Here is a 21,662-nt window from a genome sequence, read left to right on the forward strand (position 1 = left end):
TAATATTTAAATGAAGTGGTAAAAATATAGAACATCTGATAAATGAGATATTGTAAAATGATGTGGTAAAAGAATAAAGTAGGCTTTTAGTGTGGTAAAATGACATAATATTTACAACGGCTGCTACGGATGCTCTTAGTTCAGGTTTCTAAACCATACTTCCTTAGGTCCTTTTAAATATACACAACTGTTAGTTTCTTTAGGACCTTCTCTCATCTCTCCATGTGTGTGTGTTAAAAATACTAAGTATTAAAAAAAAAAAAAAAAAAAAAAAAAAAGTTAAATCAATTGGGTTTTGAGTCTTAAAAAAAAAAAAAAAAAAAAAAAAAAAAAAACAATTCAATTCGGTTGACTGCAAAACATGTGCAACAACCTTAGAAGTGACATTTTGCTGTATAGGTCTTGTTAATGGTGTTTTGTGCGTTAGAATTTTATAACGTAATCAATTCATCTTTAGTTTAAAATCTATATTTTTATTAGTTTTTGTTAATTTTCAATGTAAGTGGGATCCTTTATAAGCCTCTTAACAAGTGTATAAGGGTGCTCGTTAAACAAAGCTTCTGATAAAATATGCAAAATAAAGATTCAAGTATTGTTTCAATAAAATAATCAAGCAAAAAAACTGGTACAATTATACAGTATTTCCCTTACTTCTTGTTGACACTTGATAGCCCTTATTAGCCAAAATGTTAGCACATATATATATATATATATATATATATAATAGTTGCCTACCATTATCTTACTTGGAATCAAATACAAGATTTAACATCAAAGGTAGGGTTGTGCAAAAAAAATCATTTGACCCGCCAACCCACACGACCCAATTTGTGCGGGTCCATTAAGTGAGATGTGTCGGGTTGAGATATTTCTCACCCGTCATAACTTGACGTGCTAGCTTATATTATATTGTAAAACTCTATATCACTTATTCATTCACTTTATTACTCTCGTCTCTTTCTCTACCCTTTTATTTTTCTTATTTTCACCTTTCTCTTCTCTAATAAAATTCAATTGCTCTTTCTAAGATTTTGTTATTTGATTTTACTATATTTACAACTCTAATTTCATATTTTAGAATTTTTTTTAGAGTGATAAAATTTCATTAACTCTAATAAAAAGTAATGTAATATTCAAAATGATTGTTATTAAAAATTATTATTTTATTTCTTTTGTTATTTAAGGAGGCAAACAATTATTCAATTTATTTGAAATATATTTAGTCAAATTGAATTTGACAATCCTCCCAACCTACTTTGCTCGTCAAGTTGAAACCACTAAGATTTTCAACTAATCTGCCGACTTTAGAGATTGGTGGGTTAGTGGTGGATTGGACTTTTCCCAACCTGCCATTAACCAGTTGGTTAAAAATATTGGCCTCTACCCACTCAACCCAACCTGTACACACCCCTAATCAAAGGTGGGATATGCTTGGTAGTGGATAGGTATTTTGTAACAATAAATAGTTCAAATTTCAACTAACGCTCCATTTGTTTTGACATTAATGAATCATTATCTTTTTTTTTTTTTTTCCTATGTTTGGTTGCATCCTTATAAAGGAGATAGAGTTTTTTTCAATAATTGCAATATTGTCTCTTAACTTTCTTTATTTAGCATGGCATGAGATAGAGCTGTTTTCTAGAACTTTGTTTTTTATATACAAGATAGAAATTCTACTCTAATCTAATGTAAGTGTATATGTGTATGAAACTCCTTCTTGAAAACTTGAATCCCGGTCCTTACCCCCCCTCCCCCCCCCCCCCCCCCGCCCAACCCAATAGAACTTTGTACTTATGGAATGACCATCACGTCAAAGATTTTAAAGGAAAACAATCTTTTAAAAATAAGTTATATTTTTAATGGGATTTTATTTTTACCAAAAATAGTTTTCCTTTGACATATTTATTTTGATACTACCAAAAAAAAAAACTATCTACACAAGATTTTCTATCGAAACAAACGAAACATAATACTCTCTTAATCCCCTAAGGACCTATAATTCTGTAATCACATTATTAGTCCACCATATTTTGAGAGGAAATTTTAGAAACCATGTACCATTTTGTTCCTAATGAGACCACTTGCACCAATAGGTCCCAAATTGTCCATCGAGAAACCATCCTTGTTTAATTTACTTGTTTTGGACAAAGGGGAATAGTGTTTGATGAGGTAAAATATCAGTAGGCCATATGCTTTAAACACAATTGTGAATCAAAAATCTAAAAAGAGAAAAAGGGATTATCGGAGTTCACCGATGTGATGCTAGCCAAGGACCCTCCGACGGTTAAGTCAGTGTTTCTCTCAAGAACTCAAGTATAAAAAGTGGAAGACTAGTGTGCATACCTTTACTTTGTGAGGTTTGGTCTTTTACATAGAGAACTTGGAGTAGGTCTACTTGTTAGGTGCCACTACCATCATAGGAGGTGCGTGGACTTAGTGGACAGAGTGGAGCAAATTTTGGGAAATTCACCCGACATCTCGGAATAGTTAATCATGGTGTAACTGACTTCTTAGTTGATGGGACTGCTTAGAATTTGCTAAGTGTTTATCTTTCGTCAATGAACTCTTTCCTTAGACGATTTTGTTTTCCTTTAGGCGAGCTTATCTTGTCTCTTGGATCCTTCTTCTTTATTCTCTCTTGGATGACTCCTATGGACAATGACTCATTTTTTGGTATGCGTACGCACCCCTAAACCCATATTTGACAAAAATCTTGTTTTTATTGTTTTAATCATTTTTCACATGTTATTTGATTCAATTTGGCTCTATTTAGTTAATTAATTGTGTTTAATTATTTTCCATGTTTGTTTTAGAATTTTTCCATGTTTGGTTTATTTGTGATTTTTTTTTTCCTTGTGTGTTTATTTAATTATTATCTTTTCCTTTTTAGTATATGTTTGATTGTGGTTTTAATGTATTTCCTTTTCAGTTATTGTGTGACCTTTAACATGTTGCGTGTGTACTTTTAATTAAGTGCATGATGTATGTTTAGGTTAAGGATTATGGCTCTCTTAATAACTTATTTATTTAAACATGGTCTAACAACACATAATAGAGGCCAGCCCACAAGCCGGGTGGTTCTTGGGTGCCTAACACCTTCCCATACTGTACCAAAACTCCGGACCCATAATTTGGTATGCAAACCTATACATGTAAGTAAATGGCCCAAAAGGCTCAATTTGGTTCCTAAACCTAAACCAGGTGGCGATTCACCCTCCACCCGGTCGACTCTAGGCTGAGGTGTACTTCCCACAAGGATACCACTCGTCACGAGTGCTTACGCCCACAATGGTGATTTTGCTAGAGATAGAGAAGAGTTTTTTTATTTATTTTAAGAGTGAATTTTTCGGTAAATATTTTTTTTCTAAAAAATCAAATTGAATTTTAAAGAAAGAGTTTATTTCAAAAAAAAAAACTCATTTTGAGTTTCTTTTTAGCAATAATTTTTTTTTTTTCAAAAGTTGGCCTATTCTAGCAGTCCGTGTTGTTTGATGTTTGAGTCTTTCCTTATCCTGTCTTGGGCTTTAGGCCCATCCTTTTTCTTGTCTTGGGCCTTAGGTCTATCCGTTGTCTTGTCTTGGACTTAGGCACGTCCTTTGTCTTGTCTTGGGCCGTAGGGCTATCCTTGTTTTGTCTAGAGGCATTAAGCCCACCTTTGTGTCGTCTTGGGCCTTATGCCTATCATTTGTTGTGTCTTGGGATTAGGCCCATCCGTGTCTTGTCTTTGTCTTGTCTTAGGGCCTTTGGCCCATCCTTGGTTTTGTCTAGGCTTTGAGCTGTCCTTGTTTTTGTTTTAAGGCCTTAGGCTAATGTCATGTTATCTAGGGTTGTTACCTTATCTTGTCCTTTGTTTGGGTGTTAGGGCTACTCTTATTTGTCTAGGGGCATTAGGCCCAGGTCTTGGCAAGGTTTTTTTACTTTTACTTTTTTTCATTGTTGTGTCTTTAAGTTTCATCCTTTTGGGTTTTACCTTTCTTGGGTCTTGTTTATTTTAATTTTTTTTTTTTCATTTTAGGGGCATGGTTAAGTGGGAAAAAAAAGTAAAATTTACTTTTGGTGATCTTTATGAAATGTCTCTTATAAAGATAAATCTCTTGTAGGTGACCCACCGTTGCTCCTAAAAAGAATCTTGCACAACCCTCTTGGTCTCGAACATTTGATAATCAACTCATAAGAAATAATCTTACTTCTATTGACCAAATGGCATTAAGCAACCAAGATATGTTGAAGAAGATGGAAGAAATGATGACAAAAATGATTGCTCCTATCATTGAAACGCTTCACCATCTTAAGAAAGCTCAAGAAAAGAAAAAGAATCCAATTGAAGAACTACAAGAAGATGACTCTGATGATGTACGAAAATTAGTAGGCTGAATGCTCCGGGCTATGATGACGGTTTGATGACCTGAAGAGAAATAAAGACTATCAAGGGTGACCAGGGTGAACCGGCCAATGACCCTCTGAAGGTTAAGTTAGTTTTCTCTCTAAAACACAAGGATAGTGAATAGTAAAAATGCACCCTGGGCTGATGGAGTCAGATCCTTTTTATAGAGAGTTTTTAGTGGGTTTACTTGTTCAGATCCACTACCATCATGGGAGATGTGTATAGTTAGTGGAGAAAATAGAGCGAATTTCGGGGAATCCTCCTCCACGTTCTAGAATGATAGATCGTGGTCAGATTGCTTGGTGTTTGTAGAAAAATCCTTCAAAATTTGCTAAGTGTTATTTGGTCGTCCATGCCTCTAAGTGACATGGATGACCAGGTTACTTTGGACGGTCATGATGTTTGTGGACGAATCTTATTCACCATCCATGGTACTTTTTATTAGGCTCCCTTTCTTGTGAACTAGTTTGGACGTAGCTTGGTCATGGATGACCATCATGGATGAATGGAACGTGGTTTAAATCAATTGCCCCTTTATCCTTATGTTGTCCATACCACTATTGAAAATTTTGTCATTATTATTATTATTTTTCATGTGGTAATTTTTCAGTGGTTGATGAGTTTTCCACATGGCATCTTGGGGTGGCTTGGGATCTGACGTCCTGGATGTCGACACATGACTTAATCCTATCGGTCTACACGTCATGTTGTTTTGTTCTTCAAAAAATTTGCCACGTGGTGCTTCCTGGTCGGTTCGTGCTGCTTCAATATCCCACCCTGTTACCTATAAATAGGTCAATACCTTTTCTACCCTCTCACTTTTCTCATATTTTCTCCCCTGACCTTCTCGTCTCAGTCACTCTTCGCGCTTCGTCTAAGAGTCCTCTTCCATCCTTAGTCCTCTTCGTCTAGCATTAGGTATTCTCTTCTCTTCGCCTATAGGTTTTCTCCTTTAGAAGTCTTTACAAATGGCTGAGGTCATAATGTCTTCATCTAGTGATAGAGATAAGATGGAGATAGACGAGTATCACCAGACTAGTAGTAGTGGTCGTAGTAATGATTCCATGGATGAGCAATAGTAGTCTAGAGTCCCTGGAGTTCCCCTAGAGGTCCTCTAGGGGGAGATGAGGAGGGCAACTTCTGGGTCATTTGCTGGCCTGTCCACTAGTGTTCAACTATCCACTTCTTCCCTTAATGAAGAGGACATTTTGTATTGTTGTGCCATGGACATTCAGTCCAAAATAGATGAGAAGAGGCTTTATATGCTTAGGGGTAAATACCAAATCCCTAACAAGGTCAATCCTCGTCTTGCTCTTCTAGGTGAATGGTGTTGTACCCCAAATTCTAGGGTTGGTATATATGAAGCCTACCTACTAAGGGGTCTTAGGTTGCCTTTGAATGCCTTTGCTAGGGAGCTCCTTCATAAGTTAGGTATAGGGCCAAACCAGCTTAATCCTAAGGCATGGAAAACCATAGTGTCCATGCAAGTGCGGTGGAGAGAGATCTTCGGCGAGACCGTCCTCTTACTGTGGACGAGTTCTTGTACTGTTATAAACCCTCTAAGATAAGCCAATCTTTATGTTTCTATCAACTTTCGGCTAGGGGTTCCAGTTGTAGGCTAATAAGGCCCCTCCCCTTACCTGATTAGCTTTGGAAAATGGAGTTTTTCTTCGTCTCTGGGTGATGGGCAAGGAACCCTATTGAGGTAGGCAGGGACACATTCCCTCCTTACACTGGTGAGATGGATCATCTACATTCTAAGGGTATGTTACTTTCTTTAGTTCGTCTTACTTATTCCATCATATTTATCTAACTCCATTTTCTTTTTCTTTTCAGCTGTGAAATGTCCTTCCTTGAACAACTTCTACTTGGACCTAAACCTACAGAGGAGGCTTTAGCTCACGAGCTTACTACTCATTGTCGTAAGTCATATACACTTTTTTTTTTTTACTCGTCTCAAATTTTAACGATCATTTTCTTCTTTCTTGTAGGAATGGAAACCATGAAGGAGAACAAAGGGAAGGGCCTTGCTGTTGGTGATAAGGTCATCCAAACGAGGGATGATATCCCTATTTAGACTTATCCACCTATTTCATCTGCGTTAAAGCTCGTCCCTCCAATCTCGTCGGAAAAGAGGAAGACTATGTCTAAGAAGCTTGACATGAGTAACCTTCCCAGCTGTCAAGGTAACAAGAGGCCATGAGTAGACTCCTTAATGCCGTCCAAGACTCTTGTGGTTATTCTTGACCCTGCTGCTCCTCCTGCCTCTATTCAACCACCTATGGCCCCTAAGGTTGACGCTCTCATCCCTCGTCTTAATGCAGAGCCGTCTGGCTCATCTCCTAAAGCCCTTCCTCCTGAAAACGATCCCATGACCCTTCTAAGGAGTGAGAACTTGGCTTGGAGTAGGTTCAAGCAAGTGGTGAGGAACGAGGACGTCTCCATATGCTACAATATGTCAGTCAAGGAATTTGAACATTCCACGATCCATAATCTTTTTAAGGTAACTTGTCTTTGTCCATAGCAAATTGCATACTTTGTCTTTAAGTTGCCTTTTACAGATTTTTCTTTTTCTTTTTACTGCAGGTTATGTCCAAGTTCATGGCAGTGTCCAGGCAAGCCATGGAGTTGGATAAAGAGAGGATCAAAATGGAGACGAAGATCAGGGACATGGAGAAGGAGGTAAGTCATAAGGCTAGGGAGAGAGCGAAGTTGGAGGACGAGGTGAAGGACTTGAAGTACCCCATCGAGGAGTTAAACCATCTCCAAAACAAAATGATGAGTTCAACTCCTCTTTGAGCAAGGCTAAGGACGAAGCCACTAAATAATTCAAAACGTCTAGCGAGTTTACTGATCTCCTGGACAAGAATTATGCTGCAGGCTTTGAGGACTTCCGTCTAGACACCACTGAAGCTTTCTCTTGGTGGACATTGATTCTATTAAGCTCCCCATTGCAGCTGAGAGTTCTTTGCTCTAGGCCAACTCAAAGGACGTGAACATTGAAAACGATGCCTCTACTCTTCCAACAAAGGACGATTCAAAGTCTAGGGACGTTGTCCCCAATGGTTTATCCAAATAGTTTTACTTTGTGAGCAAAAATTATTTTCATTTGTATTGCTAGGGGTCCGTTGTTTTGGACCATTTTTAAATTTCTCTAAGTACATTCACTTCGTCCATGTTTAAGGATGGAAGTTTCATACACTTGCTTTTTAAGCTTATTACTGTTAAGGGTTTTTAAACAGTGGTTGTCTACCCTTTTCTGATCAAGTTTGTTTTTAGGGAAAATTACAATCAACTCACTTGTGGATTGGCCCATTTGCACCTTGCCTACCCGTGGTCTAAAACTTAACACTTTGCCCACCTGAGATTACCTTTGTTAGTCTTATGTTATCCACCTCTGTTAAAAACATTTTTTTAAGACTGAAAAATATTTAAAATGAATCAAAGAGTTAGGGTTTGAATTTTTTTCAAAAAAAAAAAAAAAAAGATGAACATTACAAATCAAATTCCAAACAATTACAAATCAAATTATTTGAAATTAAAACTAATATAAATCAAATGCCTACATATCACAACAAATACAAGACAATACAACACAAGATTGAAGAGAGAGAGCCTATAGATCATAATAAACACAGAACAAAAGTTCCACCATGGGTATGGATTTGGTTTAGAACAAAGACTAAGGGAGAAAGGGGGTGAAGCTTGAGGTCATGAGCTTGGTGTAGATCAGAGAAAGCAGATAGGGTTTAAGAGAGAAATCGTCAACCATGGAGATCGATGAAGCTTCAAAAGTAGAGACGTCCATGGCTCCAGTGAAGCTTCAGCCATGGAGATTGGTGGTGGATCAGCCATGGGTTCTGGTCATGGTGGTCTTGGAGATCAGTGGTGGATCTGTCATGGGTTCTGGTTATGGTGGTTTTTGAGATCGATAGTTGATCGGCTGGTGAAGTCTTGGATCTACTCTTCTCTCTCTCTCTCTCCCTGTGTCTGTCTCTCTTTGAGTTGCTACTTGTGTGCCTGAAAGTGTAGGATTTTTGAAATTTTAAGTTAATCATGTATATAAGTGTAGTTTGTGAATGTTTTTTGAATTTTTATTTTACTTGGATTGATTGGCTCAAGAATGTTCATACCAGAGGAAGGGTGTTCTTCAAATAAAGTTTTACAAATTTAAAAAATTTGTTTTTAGATCTTATTTCTCTCTTCCTCTTTTTTTATGTATTATTTTGTTTTGGGAGGAGAGAGACATAAAATGTGAGAAAAATACATATTTATCCTTGTTTTTAACGGAAGTGGATAACAGAAGACTAACAGATGTAACCTCAGATGGACAAAGTGTTAAGTTTTGAACCACGGGTAGACAAAGTGGAAACAGGCCAAATCACAAATGGGTTTACTGTAATTTCCCCTTATTATTAAATACATTCTCGTCCGTGTTTGGACGTTTACTTTTATCCCTTTTTGTTGCTAGCTTTAATGTTTAAGTGTTCTCTTGTCCATGGTTTGGACTTCACTTTTTTAGAGATTTTGAAATATTTAAGTGTTTTCTCATCCATTGTTTGGACTTCACTTATTGCATGCTTTAATTTGTTTATTTATTTCTCATCAACGAGTATGTGTGGGAGGTGTTTATTCTTTCCTCCTTTACTTTTTATTACCTTAAGGTTTTGTTTCACCATTTGGTGCTTTGCCATCAATGATTGTCGTCTAAGGACGGCTATTGACGATATGTCTCTGCGTCTAGAGATTTTATTCATCTATGGTTTTTAGCCTTTCTTGTGGACTTTAATTTCATAACAAATTAAAAACACTTAGTAAAAAATACAAACTGCTTTATATACCAACTAGGAAATTTGTACATAACAAAATGACGTCCACAAACATTGCAAATGCCAATAGCTAGTGCTTCTCTCTTGGATGACTCCTATAGACAATGACTCATTTTTTGGTTACCCATCAATGTTGATACTAAGAAAGAAAGAGCTCATCTTCTCTCTTGGATCCTTCTTCTTTATTCTCTCTCGGACAACTCCTATGGACGATGACTCATTTTTTGGTTACCCATCAATGTTTATACTAAGAAAAATATATTCAATAAAGTATGATAGGGCAAGGTTAATGGTCTTTGATGGAAGAACAAATTCATAGCAGAAAACGAGGAATTCCTATTTAACCAAATAGTCCAAGAAGTAAAAAAGGGAGAGTAATGTTCCAAGGAATACGGAATACCCCCTAATAGAAGAGTTGAATTGTGCATTTCGTTTACTCAATCTTGCAACGGGATATAAAAAAACACAATAAGTAACATGTAAAATTTAGTTTAGTCCAAATAGTCTTGACCAAAAATAGTCCTGTAGAACACGAATTGGTGTTTCTAGGCTACTACAACGAAGACAAAAAATAAAAATAAAAACAAGCTTGTGAGATATATCCATGTTTTGTGGAATTTTTTTGCATTTAGCCTTAATTTTATAACAGTTTTGTAAGTTGTCATCTTTCTAAAACTATTTGGAGAAATAGTATCTCAAGTCTTTAAGACTCAGTTTTGTCACTCAAGTTCCAGTGGTGGCACACAGCTGATGTGGAACAGTATACACATGTAACCCACGTGGAACTTGAGTCTTTAAGACTTGAGTTCATTGAGTGTGTACAGAAATAATAATAGTAGCTCAGTGATTAATGGGCTTGAAGTGTCAAGTCCATCAAGTGGGTATTTGCAGAAGACATTGTAAGAAAAATCATCTGTAACCTCTCAAATCTCATTCAATTTCGTCTCTCTTCCATGGCTTTTTCCTTCAAATCATTCACATCTTTATGTGTGCATGTGTGTGTGTGTGTAATTGGTTCAAATCGTGTGTGGTGATGGAGATCGTGAACTATACCGTAGATCAACAATCGGGATGTGCTTGACAAAGACTGGGTTTGTGCGTGTTGTGAGTCTTCTTCTTCTAGGTTCTTCTTTCTTTCTTTCTTCTTTCTCTCCTTTCTTTCTTCTTCTTCTCCTACACTTGTACACCACTGTATGGAAATTGAGCCTCCAAGAGTCAAGTTCCACGTGAATTATTTATCCACATGAGCTTGGAACTCAAGTCCTTGAGGCTCAAATTTCTTCACTAAACTCAAGCCTTTAAAGCTCGAGATGATACTTTCCTAAATAGTTTGAAAACCTTGCTTCCTAACGAATTTATTTCTATAATCATGCTAGAGGCCAAATATCCCCATATTTTGCCATACAATTCCACACCTAAAATAAAATAAATAAATAAATAAAAAAGAGGTTAAGGTGGCATAGGCGTCCTCCAAATTCAAGCTTATGAGGGGGATGGGTCCTAATTAAACTATAATTAACTGCAGCCACACAAGAATAAGGTATGACTTTAATTTCTAAGCAGACTCATTTTCGGCTAACTCTACTCTACTTTCCCCCTCTCTCCTTCCATCCAAACTATGGGTAACAAAAAATCTTCTTCCTCCCTGAGAAGCAGCCCCTGAATCCAATAATCAAACCAAAAATTGAGGTTACTGCCCCGCCCAAGACTCCACTTGGGTACCTCTTTCAAAAATATCCCAACCCTTCTTCATGAAAATCCAGGTGCTAGAGCAAGGAAGCTTATCAAAGTTGCTGGAAGCGAATCTCCATCTGTTTTTCAACACTCGGGCCAATAGAGAGCATTTCTCACAGTAAAATCTCTAATTTAACTCTACTTTTATTATTTATATACCTATTAGAATGAACTACATCAGAAGTGCAAAGGTGAGAAATAATTAGGTCACTAGATTTATTATTCATATGTTTTCGTTGAAATTTCAAAATTTTGACAATTATACAAAAGCAGAGTTAAATTGAAACTGATAAAGAAAATAAGCAACTCCAATGATACTGTTCATTTTGGTGTATAAGAACACAGTAAGGTATGCCCTCGTATAGATACAGCATGTGCAGCTAATCTCTATGACGTCTTACATACATGATGTGTAGCTACAATTTACCCGGAAAAGTGGGCAAAGCCTTGGTTCTACAGGAAAGGCCTGACCCAAATACGAAAAATAAACAAAATCAAAGGTTATGACAAGCTGTCCCTACACTTTAACCATTGTCTATAAATTATCTCAGTAAAAGCAAACTAGTTGACATTGTGATACTTAAGCCCCATAATCTTTGATATAATATTTGTCCTCTGGATAATAAACGGCACTCACTACATTGCCTCCAAATTTCCTCCCATTCAGTGCATTCCTTGCATTAGCACAACCAGAGATATCAGAATACTCCAAGAACACCTGCAAATGAAAAATCATAAGGGATGATAATACTGATGTACCCGCCATTGATTTTTCAAAATACTTGTGAACCACAATTTCACTTCCTAATCATTGTTAAAATTTGGAATGAATTATACAGCCAGGCAAGCAATTGTATAAAAAGGGCATTCTAGTCAAAAACCTGGTTAAGACTTGAGTTAAGAGAAGGAAACTTACTTATCGGGTGGGGGTGGGGGGGGAGAAAAAAATGAGAGAGAATGAAAAACTCTGTTTAGAAAAATCTAGTGAGATGCTAAAAGGACAGTCTGTTGAGGAAAATCTAGCAAGGAATTAAAAGAACGCAACCTTTTCCCAACACAAGTAGAAACAAAATCTTGCAAATCTGCAAAACCATCTGCCTATTAGTTTCAAAGAAGACTAAGATGTTACAAAACAATATGCAATTGCCCTACTCAGAAGGAAAGCCACCAAACAAACACAAATTTTGTCATGATCAGGCCATACATGATGCCATAGCAACTCTACAAACACTGAAAAGAGCACCAACATGGCTATTTAAGATATTACATCTATTGATCTCTTTTCCTCTCTTCCCATGTTAACTGGTTGACATTTTAATAGCTTCCAGCATGCAATGAAAATGAATTCAAACAATTAGCAAATTTGACTAAAAAATTTCTAAAGAGGTAAATAACTTTCAAATGAATTTTCACAGTTTTTTTAAGGTTATTAGAAAATATCTAAGCATATTGCATTTACTACTCAAGTAATCCTTCAAGTAAAAAGAATTTTAGTATAAAATAAGACAATTTTCAGAATAAATTCATAAATAGCACTTTCACGTACAAAAGCTCATTTCTTGAATCACAAATATATTTTGCAAAGAATACAAAAAAAAAAAAAAAAAAAAAAAAATGTAATATATAACTATTGATCATTAAAAAAGAAAAAACAAATCTGATAATATATGTAAATGATGCAACAAAGGCAGTTGCCTCAGTGGTCACAATGCGTGACAAAATCTAATGGAGTTAGGGGACTAAGTTTTATCCCTCACAGCAACATTTTCAACACATCCAGTTTCATTCACTAAAAAAACTATATCATTGACAAAAGGCATACACCAAGCGATATTATCTTGAATTAATCTAGTGAGCGCAGCCATCACCAGTGCAAAGAGAGATACAGGTACCCTATCATACACTCTCTCTACTTATCAAAAAAAAAAAAAAACCATACACTTTCTCTAGGTCAATAAAAACCATACAGAGATCTTAATGCCCAAGGTACAAACATAAAATAGCAAATGATACACTTAACAGTAGTAGTACATTTAAAAAGCAAAGAAATGGAATTAAACATTGAATGCACTAAGATCAGGCAGAAACCCAATAAATTACATACAGCAAAACAGAACTAAATATACCTTTCCAACACCTGGGATCCAGTCTCCATTTTGATCTGGACGAGGAATAATGATGCCCACCAAAGTTCCTTATCATTCCAAAGAAAAAAAAAAGTTTCTATTTACTATATATTGGTAGTAGTATAAACCATGAACCAGAAATAGATATAGTATACGTGGATCTCTTAAGGATACTTTGTTATAATGGTGTCTTCTATGCTGCCCTAACAATCATTGTAGTCCAACCTACAAGTTTGTTGGCAAAGGGAAGGAAAGGGGTAGAGAGGGGTGGGGAGACCAAATATATAGGATACAAAATAATTGTAAACAAACCGGCACACAGGTCTCAAAATCTTTGGGTTACAATCAAAATCCTGCTTCCAAGTGCAGGGGATAGGTTTCAAGAGAGAGACCAGCAATTCCTGTATTTGTATTTCATCTATTGTTAGAAAGTTCACTCTGCTCCCTGTTTTTCTTTTTTAGATATGTTTAAGCATTGTGATTTTAAGTGTTTGATTGTACATCCTCTTGAGTACACCCCGGTGTACTCAGTTTTTTCCATTAAAAATTCTCATTACTTAAAATATATATATATATATACATATATATACGGGCCAAAGGCTGAACCATGTATATTGCTTGTCTTTTCTATGTGATTGTTCTTTTCTTTCTCAATTTCTCTTTGAATCATTACTCTAGTCTTGGGTCTACACATAACAATTCACAACTTTCTCTTTTCATTTAACTCAGTATTTTTTTTGTTTGGGGTGAGGGGGGAATATACTAAATTTTTTGTAGTTACACGACTTGCATGAACTGTTAATTTTAACACAATGAGGTGCAATTTGCAAGGTTTATTACAATTGGGATGGTGATTGAGCATTTTCATAATTTGGGGTGCAAATTGCAAGTACCCCATAATTTATGGTGGTTTTCTACCAACCCCCCCCCCCCCCTTTTTTTCTCTTTTTTTTATTTAGTTTGTAAATGTTCTACATACACAGGTTTGTCACTAGAAACATAAAATTGGTTATTAGGAGAAGCAAATTCATAAGACTTGTATACCAAATTTGCCGCATTCATCCCGCATGTCTTCGGAGATTTCTTCATACTCTTGATCATTCCTCAGTTGCTCCACAGTAATTGCCTTTTATCATTAGGGAAGAAAAAACGAAGTATTTGAAATCAGCTAGTTAAATCAACCTATTAATAACCACAATCTCAAAGGGGAAAAGAACTGATGAAATAAAAACTTGATCACCTAAAGAATAATGTTCTATCTTAACCATACAAGCAGGACAGATGTCTGGATGTTTTACTAAAACTATAGTGGCAGAACAATGAACATTGGAAGCCAATAATAATAGGAAAATCCATATAGCTGCGGTTTACATTACATTAGAAGCTATACCTCAGTCAAGCATAAAACTTTAGTTGCAGGTTCTGCATTTGCTACTGGTGCTACCCCAGGAAGATTCAAACCACCAGCTATCAAAGCCATTTTCTAAAAGACAAAGCAATAGATAAATCAAAAATGGAAATGAATGAGATAAAAATAAAGAAACAGGAGCCACACAAACTCGGGCTTTACGTGCATAGTTATATGCTGTTGTGCCTGTGCTAAGATCATTTCCTGTTCTGTTTTGGACTGCCCCAAGCTGTAAAATTCCAAGGCAACAACGTTTCAGGTAATGTACACAGGCTCATAATTAAACATGCATATTGCCACTACTAAATTTGACAAATTAGTGCTTGTTTGTAGATATATAGCAACATATAGACATTTATCATATCTTTTGTAAATATTAAACAAGACATCAGATAGATATAGATCAAAAGACCCAATGTATCTACTGGATCTACTTTCACTTTACTTTTGGAACGGGAAAATCTCATAAGGCTTAGGTTTTTTGCACCCAAGTTATCATATTTACAACCGTGAAAATCAAAATAAACTAAATATAAATATTCCATGATACAAATACATATATCCTATATGAGTAAGATTTAATGATCAAAACACAATTTCTCAATGCTAGAAAAAGTGCAGACTTTTCTGATATTTCTTCCCCAGTCAATTTAATTTCTAGAAACTTTTTACAAATAGAATTTCTTACTGCACTTCTTGTGTCAACTAAGTCAAAGACCTAAAAGAGGAAGTAAAATGAAGGAATTCCACTAAAACCAAACTACAATGTTCATAAAACAAGCAGGAATAAAAATGACACTGTTGATGATGATTGTCTAAAGATTGTCAATTCATATACATTTGAGGCTCAATTGACAAAAAAAAAAGGGGGGGGGGGGGGGGGGGGGAGGCGGGGGTTGAAAGAAAACAAACCTGGCAGTAGCACGCCTGACCGTTAGGATTTTATCACCCATTTTCAAGCCAGTAAGAGCAGCACAAGCAATGTCTGTCACAGCTGGATCCTGAAGTTCTTGTATGTTAGCTGAACAGTTTTCAGGAGGAAGAATCCTCCAGAATTATAACGTTGTACAAATATGAGAATAGAGATTGCCATATAAATTAATCAACTTGATTAGTCTTTAAGTCTCCGCAGTCCAAGTTAAGATCTGGAGATTCTAAATGTTAACTTTATTTACCTGATAGACGCAGAAACCATATCCTTTAGAGACTCCTGTGTCTTTATCCTTAACAAGATCGAACCCACGGAGAGGTCTGTGATAGGTCAAGTGTATACTTAGGACATGAAAAAATAGTTGATCACAAATGGAAGCAGATCTATCAATGGAAGGGGAAAGAAAACATGAGATTTTAAGAACAAAAAAGCATAGATACGTAGTTATTTAAGCCCCATAATTGCCAAGGAGCTCCAGCTCATATTCAAGACCTACTAGGTGCATGTGTAATTATCAATAAAAACAACACTAAACCCCATACCCAAAGGCCTGTAGCAATTCTCTTATCTGTGCTTCAGTAAAGTAGTATGGTAGTCCACCAACAAAGATACGATCAGGACCCTCTGCTCCACCAATTAAACTGCAATCAGATCACAACATATTAATTTACAAAGACTTTATAAAGAGTACATCTCCAAACCAAGTCATGAATTAAACAATAGAGCTGGCATACCCTGGTGTAAGCCCAACAGCAGATAAGTTGAGATGAGGACTTGGTTGGCTAGGACCAAGTGCTGCAGCTAATGCAGGATTGTAGTCTGTAGGCCTTCGCACCCTCACAGCAACCCCCTTGTGTGATCACAAAAAATATGTCAAATGAGGAATTTGTTATCAAATAACTTCATCTGAGTCAATGCTCAGTTCAGTTCCTTTTTCTATGTACATTATAACATGAGTTTCTATCCCATATGTGCTTTTCATTTCATTCTCACATCCACTCGTTTCGTTGTTATTTACGAAAGCCACCTTTCTCCTTATGAAAAAGAAATAGATATTTTAAGAAAAAAAGGTTTCAGAATGGCACACCTCAAATATAATCCCATCTAATGCCATCGCATTACTTGCTTCTTCAACAGTTCTCATCTCCACAAACGCAAACTTCTTCTCATGATTAATGTAGACATTGACTACTGCATCACCTACAAGTTCAAATACAGGATTATGAATCAAACAAAACTTGTGAGACCATACACATGTACTACAAAGTCGAACTGAATCATCCATTGCAAACATATGCATGGGCAACATGTTTATAGTTAAATGACTACCTTGACCAGAAGAATTTCCACCAATTGCTGCCATGACAGAGCTAAAGAAAGTTGCAATTGTCTGTTTCAAATATACAAGGAAATCATCATTCAAAGCATGCTTCAAAGAATTAAACGAAACAGTTATTTTAAAGGGCAAGATGCATAAGAGGTGACAATTAGGAAAATTAAATAATAATAAAATACAATAAAAAGTTTCAAGGTTAACTGCAACTATCATGTAACAGCATCTAGCAAGCTTTCTTATAAATTAGCAACACGAAAGATCCAAAAGAACATGGATTAACTAGCATTCTAGCTAGCATAACATGCATATGGAAATCCTATCAGACATAAATGATTGTCTGACAAAGCTCCCACAGAATGAGGAAAAGAGAGAAGAAACTTTAGATGCTAGTATACTATGCTAAGAGTAAGAGAATTATTACTTTAACTTTATTCTATATGAGATAATAGTTTGAATTAGAGACATGCCTTTTGACTTGGATTAGCTTCATGAAGAGTTTGTTAGATAATAATACAATGTACCACCCATGCATAAAGTAAATTTATTGAAGGGAAACTACCCATCCATGCATAAAGTACATAGCAGAGACAGAAAATGATACATCTTATTTCCTGAAATATATACTAATATCCTTCAGTCACCTCCGATAATTTTTTAAATTAAGTTATTGGTCAAATATAAAAATTTTGGTTCCCAGTACCATCTTTTGGGTTAAGTTATAACTTGTGTCTGCTTAGTATTATATATTTTTCTCACAACCAATCCCAAAACCGGGAAAAAAAAAAAGGGTTGTAGTAGGTTGATGGACAGCATAAAGATTTATTCACTATAAATCATGAATGGGTCTCTTGGGTTAATTTATGGTTCTGCAAGTCAGCAGTAAAAAGATGTATGCAACATATGCATACACATTGTAGCACGACAAGAGTGCCAGATTAAGGCTAAGAAAAAGGAACAGAAAGGGGCCTGCTACCAACCTTATCACAAAAAATAAGAATTTGAAAGTGCACGTAGCGGAATATATACATAAACTCATAAAGGGTGCTGGTATTATGTCAAACAAGGGAAACAGGAGCCTTGTCTATACTTAGGAAAGAGAAACAAGAAGCAAAAACCAAGGCAAACCTGCTCATTTGCAATTGGAGGAAGCCCACCAACATATACCCGTCGTGCATGCCTTGTAGCCTGAAAGAAAGAAACAGGTAGAGAAAACTCCATTGGAAATCTTTTAAGCATACCTCATTACTGGAGGGGGGAAGGCATCACAATTCACCTGCTGGGTCATGGCTTGGATTGGCATTAGGGGAATAGCTCCCAGCTGCAGTATATGACATGTAATTTAGGAACATGAAGATAAAAATGGCAGAGCCGACAGAGGAAATCAATAAAAGATGCTTGTGGAAAACATGCACCTGTGATGTCCCAAAAGGTAACATGTTCTGTACGATTCCTGGCATTGATTGAGAAACAACTGGTGGTTGCACTACATAATTGCCAGAAAGGAAGAAGTAAATACTGAAGAATGACTAATATAACTGAAAGATTAAAATGAGTTACAAGAGATTTTTGAGAAGTTACACATCTAAAAGCCTAATTATCTATCGCATTATAAATAGAACAAGAAAGAAACCTACCATACCTAAATTATACCATCAAAAAACAAAGTAAGAAATGAAATCCCTTGCGGATGATAGGGAAATATGTGTAAGTCTACCAAATGGAAACTGTTGCCGGTGGGAGGCGAACAAGATCCAGCCAATCAGTGCATTGATTCTCCATTGAACATAAGATCTACAGCAGTCACGCCGAGGTGTACCACAGTGGGACATGTAGTCCAACATTGCCTCCTTACCCAAACCACAATCACGAGACACAAACAAAAAACCACACACAACAGCCAAAGAACACAACAATGGTTCTCAGTAACCACAGTAAACTATTAAAAAATTAAAAAATCATTTAATAAAAGCCACAAGCAACTCTAAACAATACAGGCAAGAGCAGAAACTACTAAAAAATGAAAATACAAGTTTCGCATTGAACAGAACCCAGTATAGTTAACTAGTTGATAATAATTGCTATATGTAAGTAAAGAGTTTAGATGCAAACCTGGAACAGCAGCACCATGCAGCACATCGGCATTAGATGGTGCCATGTCAAAACCACTTGTTCGTTTGCTGCAGACATGTAGACAATCAGCAAAATAATAGTGGAGTGATACAGTTTTCAAAACCATATTAAATAACAACATTTTCCAAATTTCTATGGATCTCAAAGTTATAACAAATTCCCCACCATTTCTCTTATTTTATGGTATACCAATCAGTGGGGAACATGTGATACAAATGCATAGTAAGATCAACAGTTATTTAGAGAAAAATAGGAAGATCAATCCAGTGCGATTGAAGAAGAATATCTGCAAGTGTGAAAATCAAAGTGAAAAAACAGAAATAGTTGATTATGTTGCATACCTTTTTGATCGAGAACGAGAACGAGAGTCTGATCTGGATTCATTCTTAGATCCATCCCTAGAAGAGGATCGTGATCTATGTCTATGCCTCCTCTCTCTGTCTCCGCCATAAGAACGGTGCCTACAAAAGGGAGGTATGATATTTACTAGTCAGAATATAAGAATATATCTGAAAAGCATGTTCAACTCACTTATGTGGGACATTAAATGGGATTTACATTAAATAAGTTCCAAAGTGCAACAATGGTCTAGAAAGGACCACACGTTAAAATGTGCAGGTAAATCTTGTAACCAATAGTTTCTTTTTTTCACTGACTAGTTCCAATCGTTTTGATGATCAGTAAATGAATAAAACCAGTGAGAACGTGATAACCTGTCATAATGGCTGCTTTGATGACGGTCATAATCATCATACTTGCCCCTTCCTTTATCATCCCTCATACTTCTATCCCTATAGTTCCTGTGATGATGGTCTCCATCTGTTTCCCTATCCCGATTTCGCTCTCTAACCCTCAACCTCTCACGATCTGATCCACGCGAATTTTGCTGAGATAATTTCACCCTAGTCAGTCATTTGATTAATATCCATAATGACAGATTACTAAACAAACTAAGAGTATAAGAGATACAAAGAATACACTGCAAGCTAGAATATCAACAACAACAACAACAAAGCAGTAAAACTACCAAAACTATTAGAATATGAGAAGTTACAAATTTAAATGTAAACCAACATCCATGAACAAAACGCAAAAATGATCAAAATTTCACGAAAGCTGATTAAGCACGCCACACAGCCAATGAGCTCTACCTCAAATGGCACTTCCTCCTCCCATAATAACAGGATGAAGGACAAGGTCATGCGATCACCTACTGGTTGCATGTGTAACTTACCAATAGATTTAAGGATAAAACTTAGGCATAGTACCTTAGATGCAGTTCCTTACGTTCTCTAATTAAATTCAAACACGTAACTAGATTGACTTTAATTCTCCTTAGGAAAGATAATATTGTTTGTACAATGTACAATACAGTCTAGACGTGTTTGCATTTAATTGGAGAACCTAAGTTTATCGCTAAATTTAAAAACTGTCACACAAAAAAGAATTGTTCCTTGATGTTTTGCACAGTATGTCAGTGTGTCTGCCAAATGTGTGCAGTATTTATGGTACACGGAAGGGCATGATAGCACGAGCCGTCTTTACACACACAGACATACAAGTTACTCATTCAACTAAATTCAGCTTATAATCCAAAACCATAGGCTGGATTGGGAAAATTCCAGCCCCAAAGGTTACATAGGTCATGTTTGTTTTAGTTCAAAATACCATTTTATTTTCACGTCCGGCTGCTTTTAAAAACCTCGTATATATTTTTCCTAAGTACAACTATACTTTTACATAGCTATGAACCAAACACAAATTAATCTCAAACAGAACTCGGACTCTAAAACCACATCACTCAAAAGTCTAAACACTTGCTGAAACATTATGACCACACCAAAAAATAAACACATTATTCGAAAAAATTGAATCATAAAAAATTAAGCAATTAAAATACAGAAATAAATAAATAAATAAGACCTTGTGATGCGAATGGCGAGCATCGAAAGGAGATGAGCGACCGGGTTCGGATTCGGGTTCGCGTCTTTCTTCGTTGTCAATAGAGGCGTAATCGGACATTGTAGGTTTAGAATTCGAATTTGAAACCCTAATCGTAATTTTAGGTAATTATATATATTATTATTAGCACTGTGCTGTGCTCACCGTTTTGCTATCTATTTTTCTTCTTACAGATTTGGATATTTTTCTCAACTTTTTCAGAGTATGATATACGAATACAATATATGAATTGCACGCGCACACACACACACGAGAGTGAGTAACGACGCTGTTTTGGTTGGTCAGAAGACTCAGAACACAGAAGAAACAGGAGGATAATTATTAATGGGTTTCTATCGAAGTTGGCCCGAGTAAAGGGCTGGACTTTTGTGCAAAAGCCCCAACCCCCAAATTTTTTTTTTTTTTTAATTCAGCTAAAGCCCACTTTGACAAGGCAAGAATACTTTCTTTTTTTTTTCTTTTTTTTAGCTAGATGCAAGCCTACATTTGGTAACAATTTCTTTTACAACAGCAAGAAGCAACAGAGGAGAAATTTGAAGCGGGTTGAATTAATTAAAGGCTAAAATGCAAAACTAACCCTCTAAATTTTACCTTTTATCATTTTAGTCATTTAAGTTTCAGTTTTATCATTTCAGACCTCTAAGTTTTAAGTATAGTCAATTCAGTCATTCGTTAATCTTCTATTAAGTGCTGCTATCTATTAACTAAAATGACGTCGTTTTGGATGATTTTTTTTTAATTTCTTAATTTTAAAATAAAAAAATGAAAAACGTTAATTACAAAGAAGAAGAAGAAGAAGAAGAAGAAGGCTTTAGGGAACCT

The 21,662-nt window shown here is 36.0% G+C and overlaps 1 protein-coding gene across 3 annotated transcripts; it reads right to left on the minus strand.

Annotated features, from left to right (window-relative positions):
- Window positions 1-11,246: 11,246 nt before the first annotated feature.
- Window positions 11,247-21,117, minus strand: LOC126725932 (splicing factor U2af large subunit B-like). Of its 3 annotated transcripts, none has more exons than XM_050430950.1 (18): window positions 20,802-21,117; window positions 19,592-19,764; window positions 19,220-19,339; window positions 18,858-18,925; window positions 18,161-18,231; window positions 18,022-18,066; window positions 17,874-17,933; window positions 16,742-16,802; window positions 16,500-16,612; window positions 16,147-16,262; window positions 15,955-16,053; window positions 15,657-15,795; window positions 15,394-15,482; window positions 14,644-14,710; window positions 14,464-14,556; window positions 14,118-14,199; window positions 13,074-13,141; window positions 11,247-11,665 (listed from the first exon to the last, which is right to left on the minus strand). In XM_050430950.1, the coding sequence occupies exons 1-18, from the start codon at window positions 20,898-20,900 to the stop codon at window positions 11,528-11,530; spliced, it is 1,701 nt and encodes a 566-aa protein (XP_050286907.1). In that variant the 5' UTR covers window positions 20,901-21,117; the 3' UTR covers window positions 11,247-11,527. The 3 variants fall into 3 exon arrangements, with proteins under 3 accessions (XP_050286907.1, XP_050286908.1, XP_050286909.1); XM_050430951.1 differs by having other exon boundaries at window positions 15,657-15,732; window positions 20,802-21,115; XM_050430952.1 differs by lacking the exon at window positions 20,802-21,117 and adding an exon at window positions 18,463-18,595 and having other exon boundaries at window positions 19,592-19,610.
- Window positions 21,118-21,662: the final 545 nt, after the last annotated feature.

This window comes from Quercus robur, chromosome 5 (assembly GCF_932294415.1).
Source record: "Quercus robur chromosome 5, dhQueRobu3.1, whole genome shotgun sequence".
Classification (NCBI taxonomy): domain Eukaryota; kingdom Viridiplantae; phylum Streptophyta; class Magnoliopsida; order Fagales; family Fagaceae; genus Quercus; species Quercus robur.

Excerpts from the sequence above, each read along its gene's own strand:
- LOC126725932 (XM_050430950.1), bottom strand. The coding sequence starts at position 20,900 with ATGTCCGATTACGCCTCTATTGACAACGAAGAAAGACGCGAACCCGAA. Across the intron at positions 18,926-19,219 it reads TCTCGTTCTCGATCAAAAAG|CAAACGAACAAGTGGTTTTG; the intron begins GTATGCAACATA and ends ACATGTCTGCAG. Across the intron at positions 11,666-13,073 it reads GGATCCCAGGTGTTGGAAAG|GTGTTCTTGGAGTATTCTGA; the intron begins GTATATTTAGTT and ends TTTCATTTGCAG.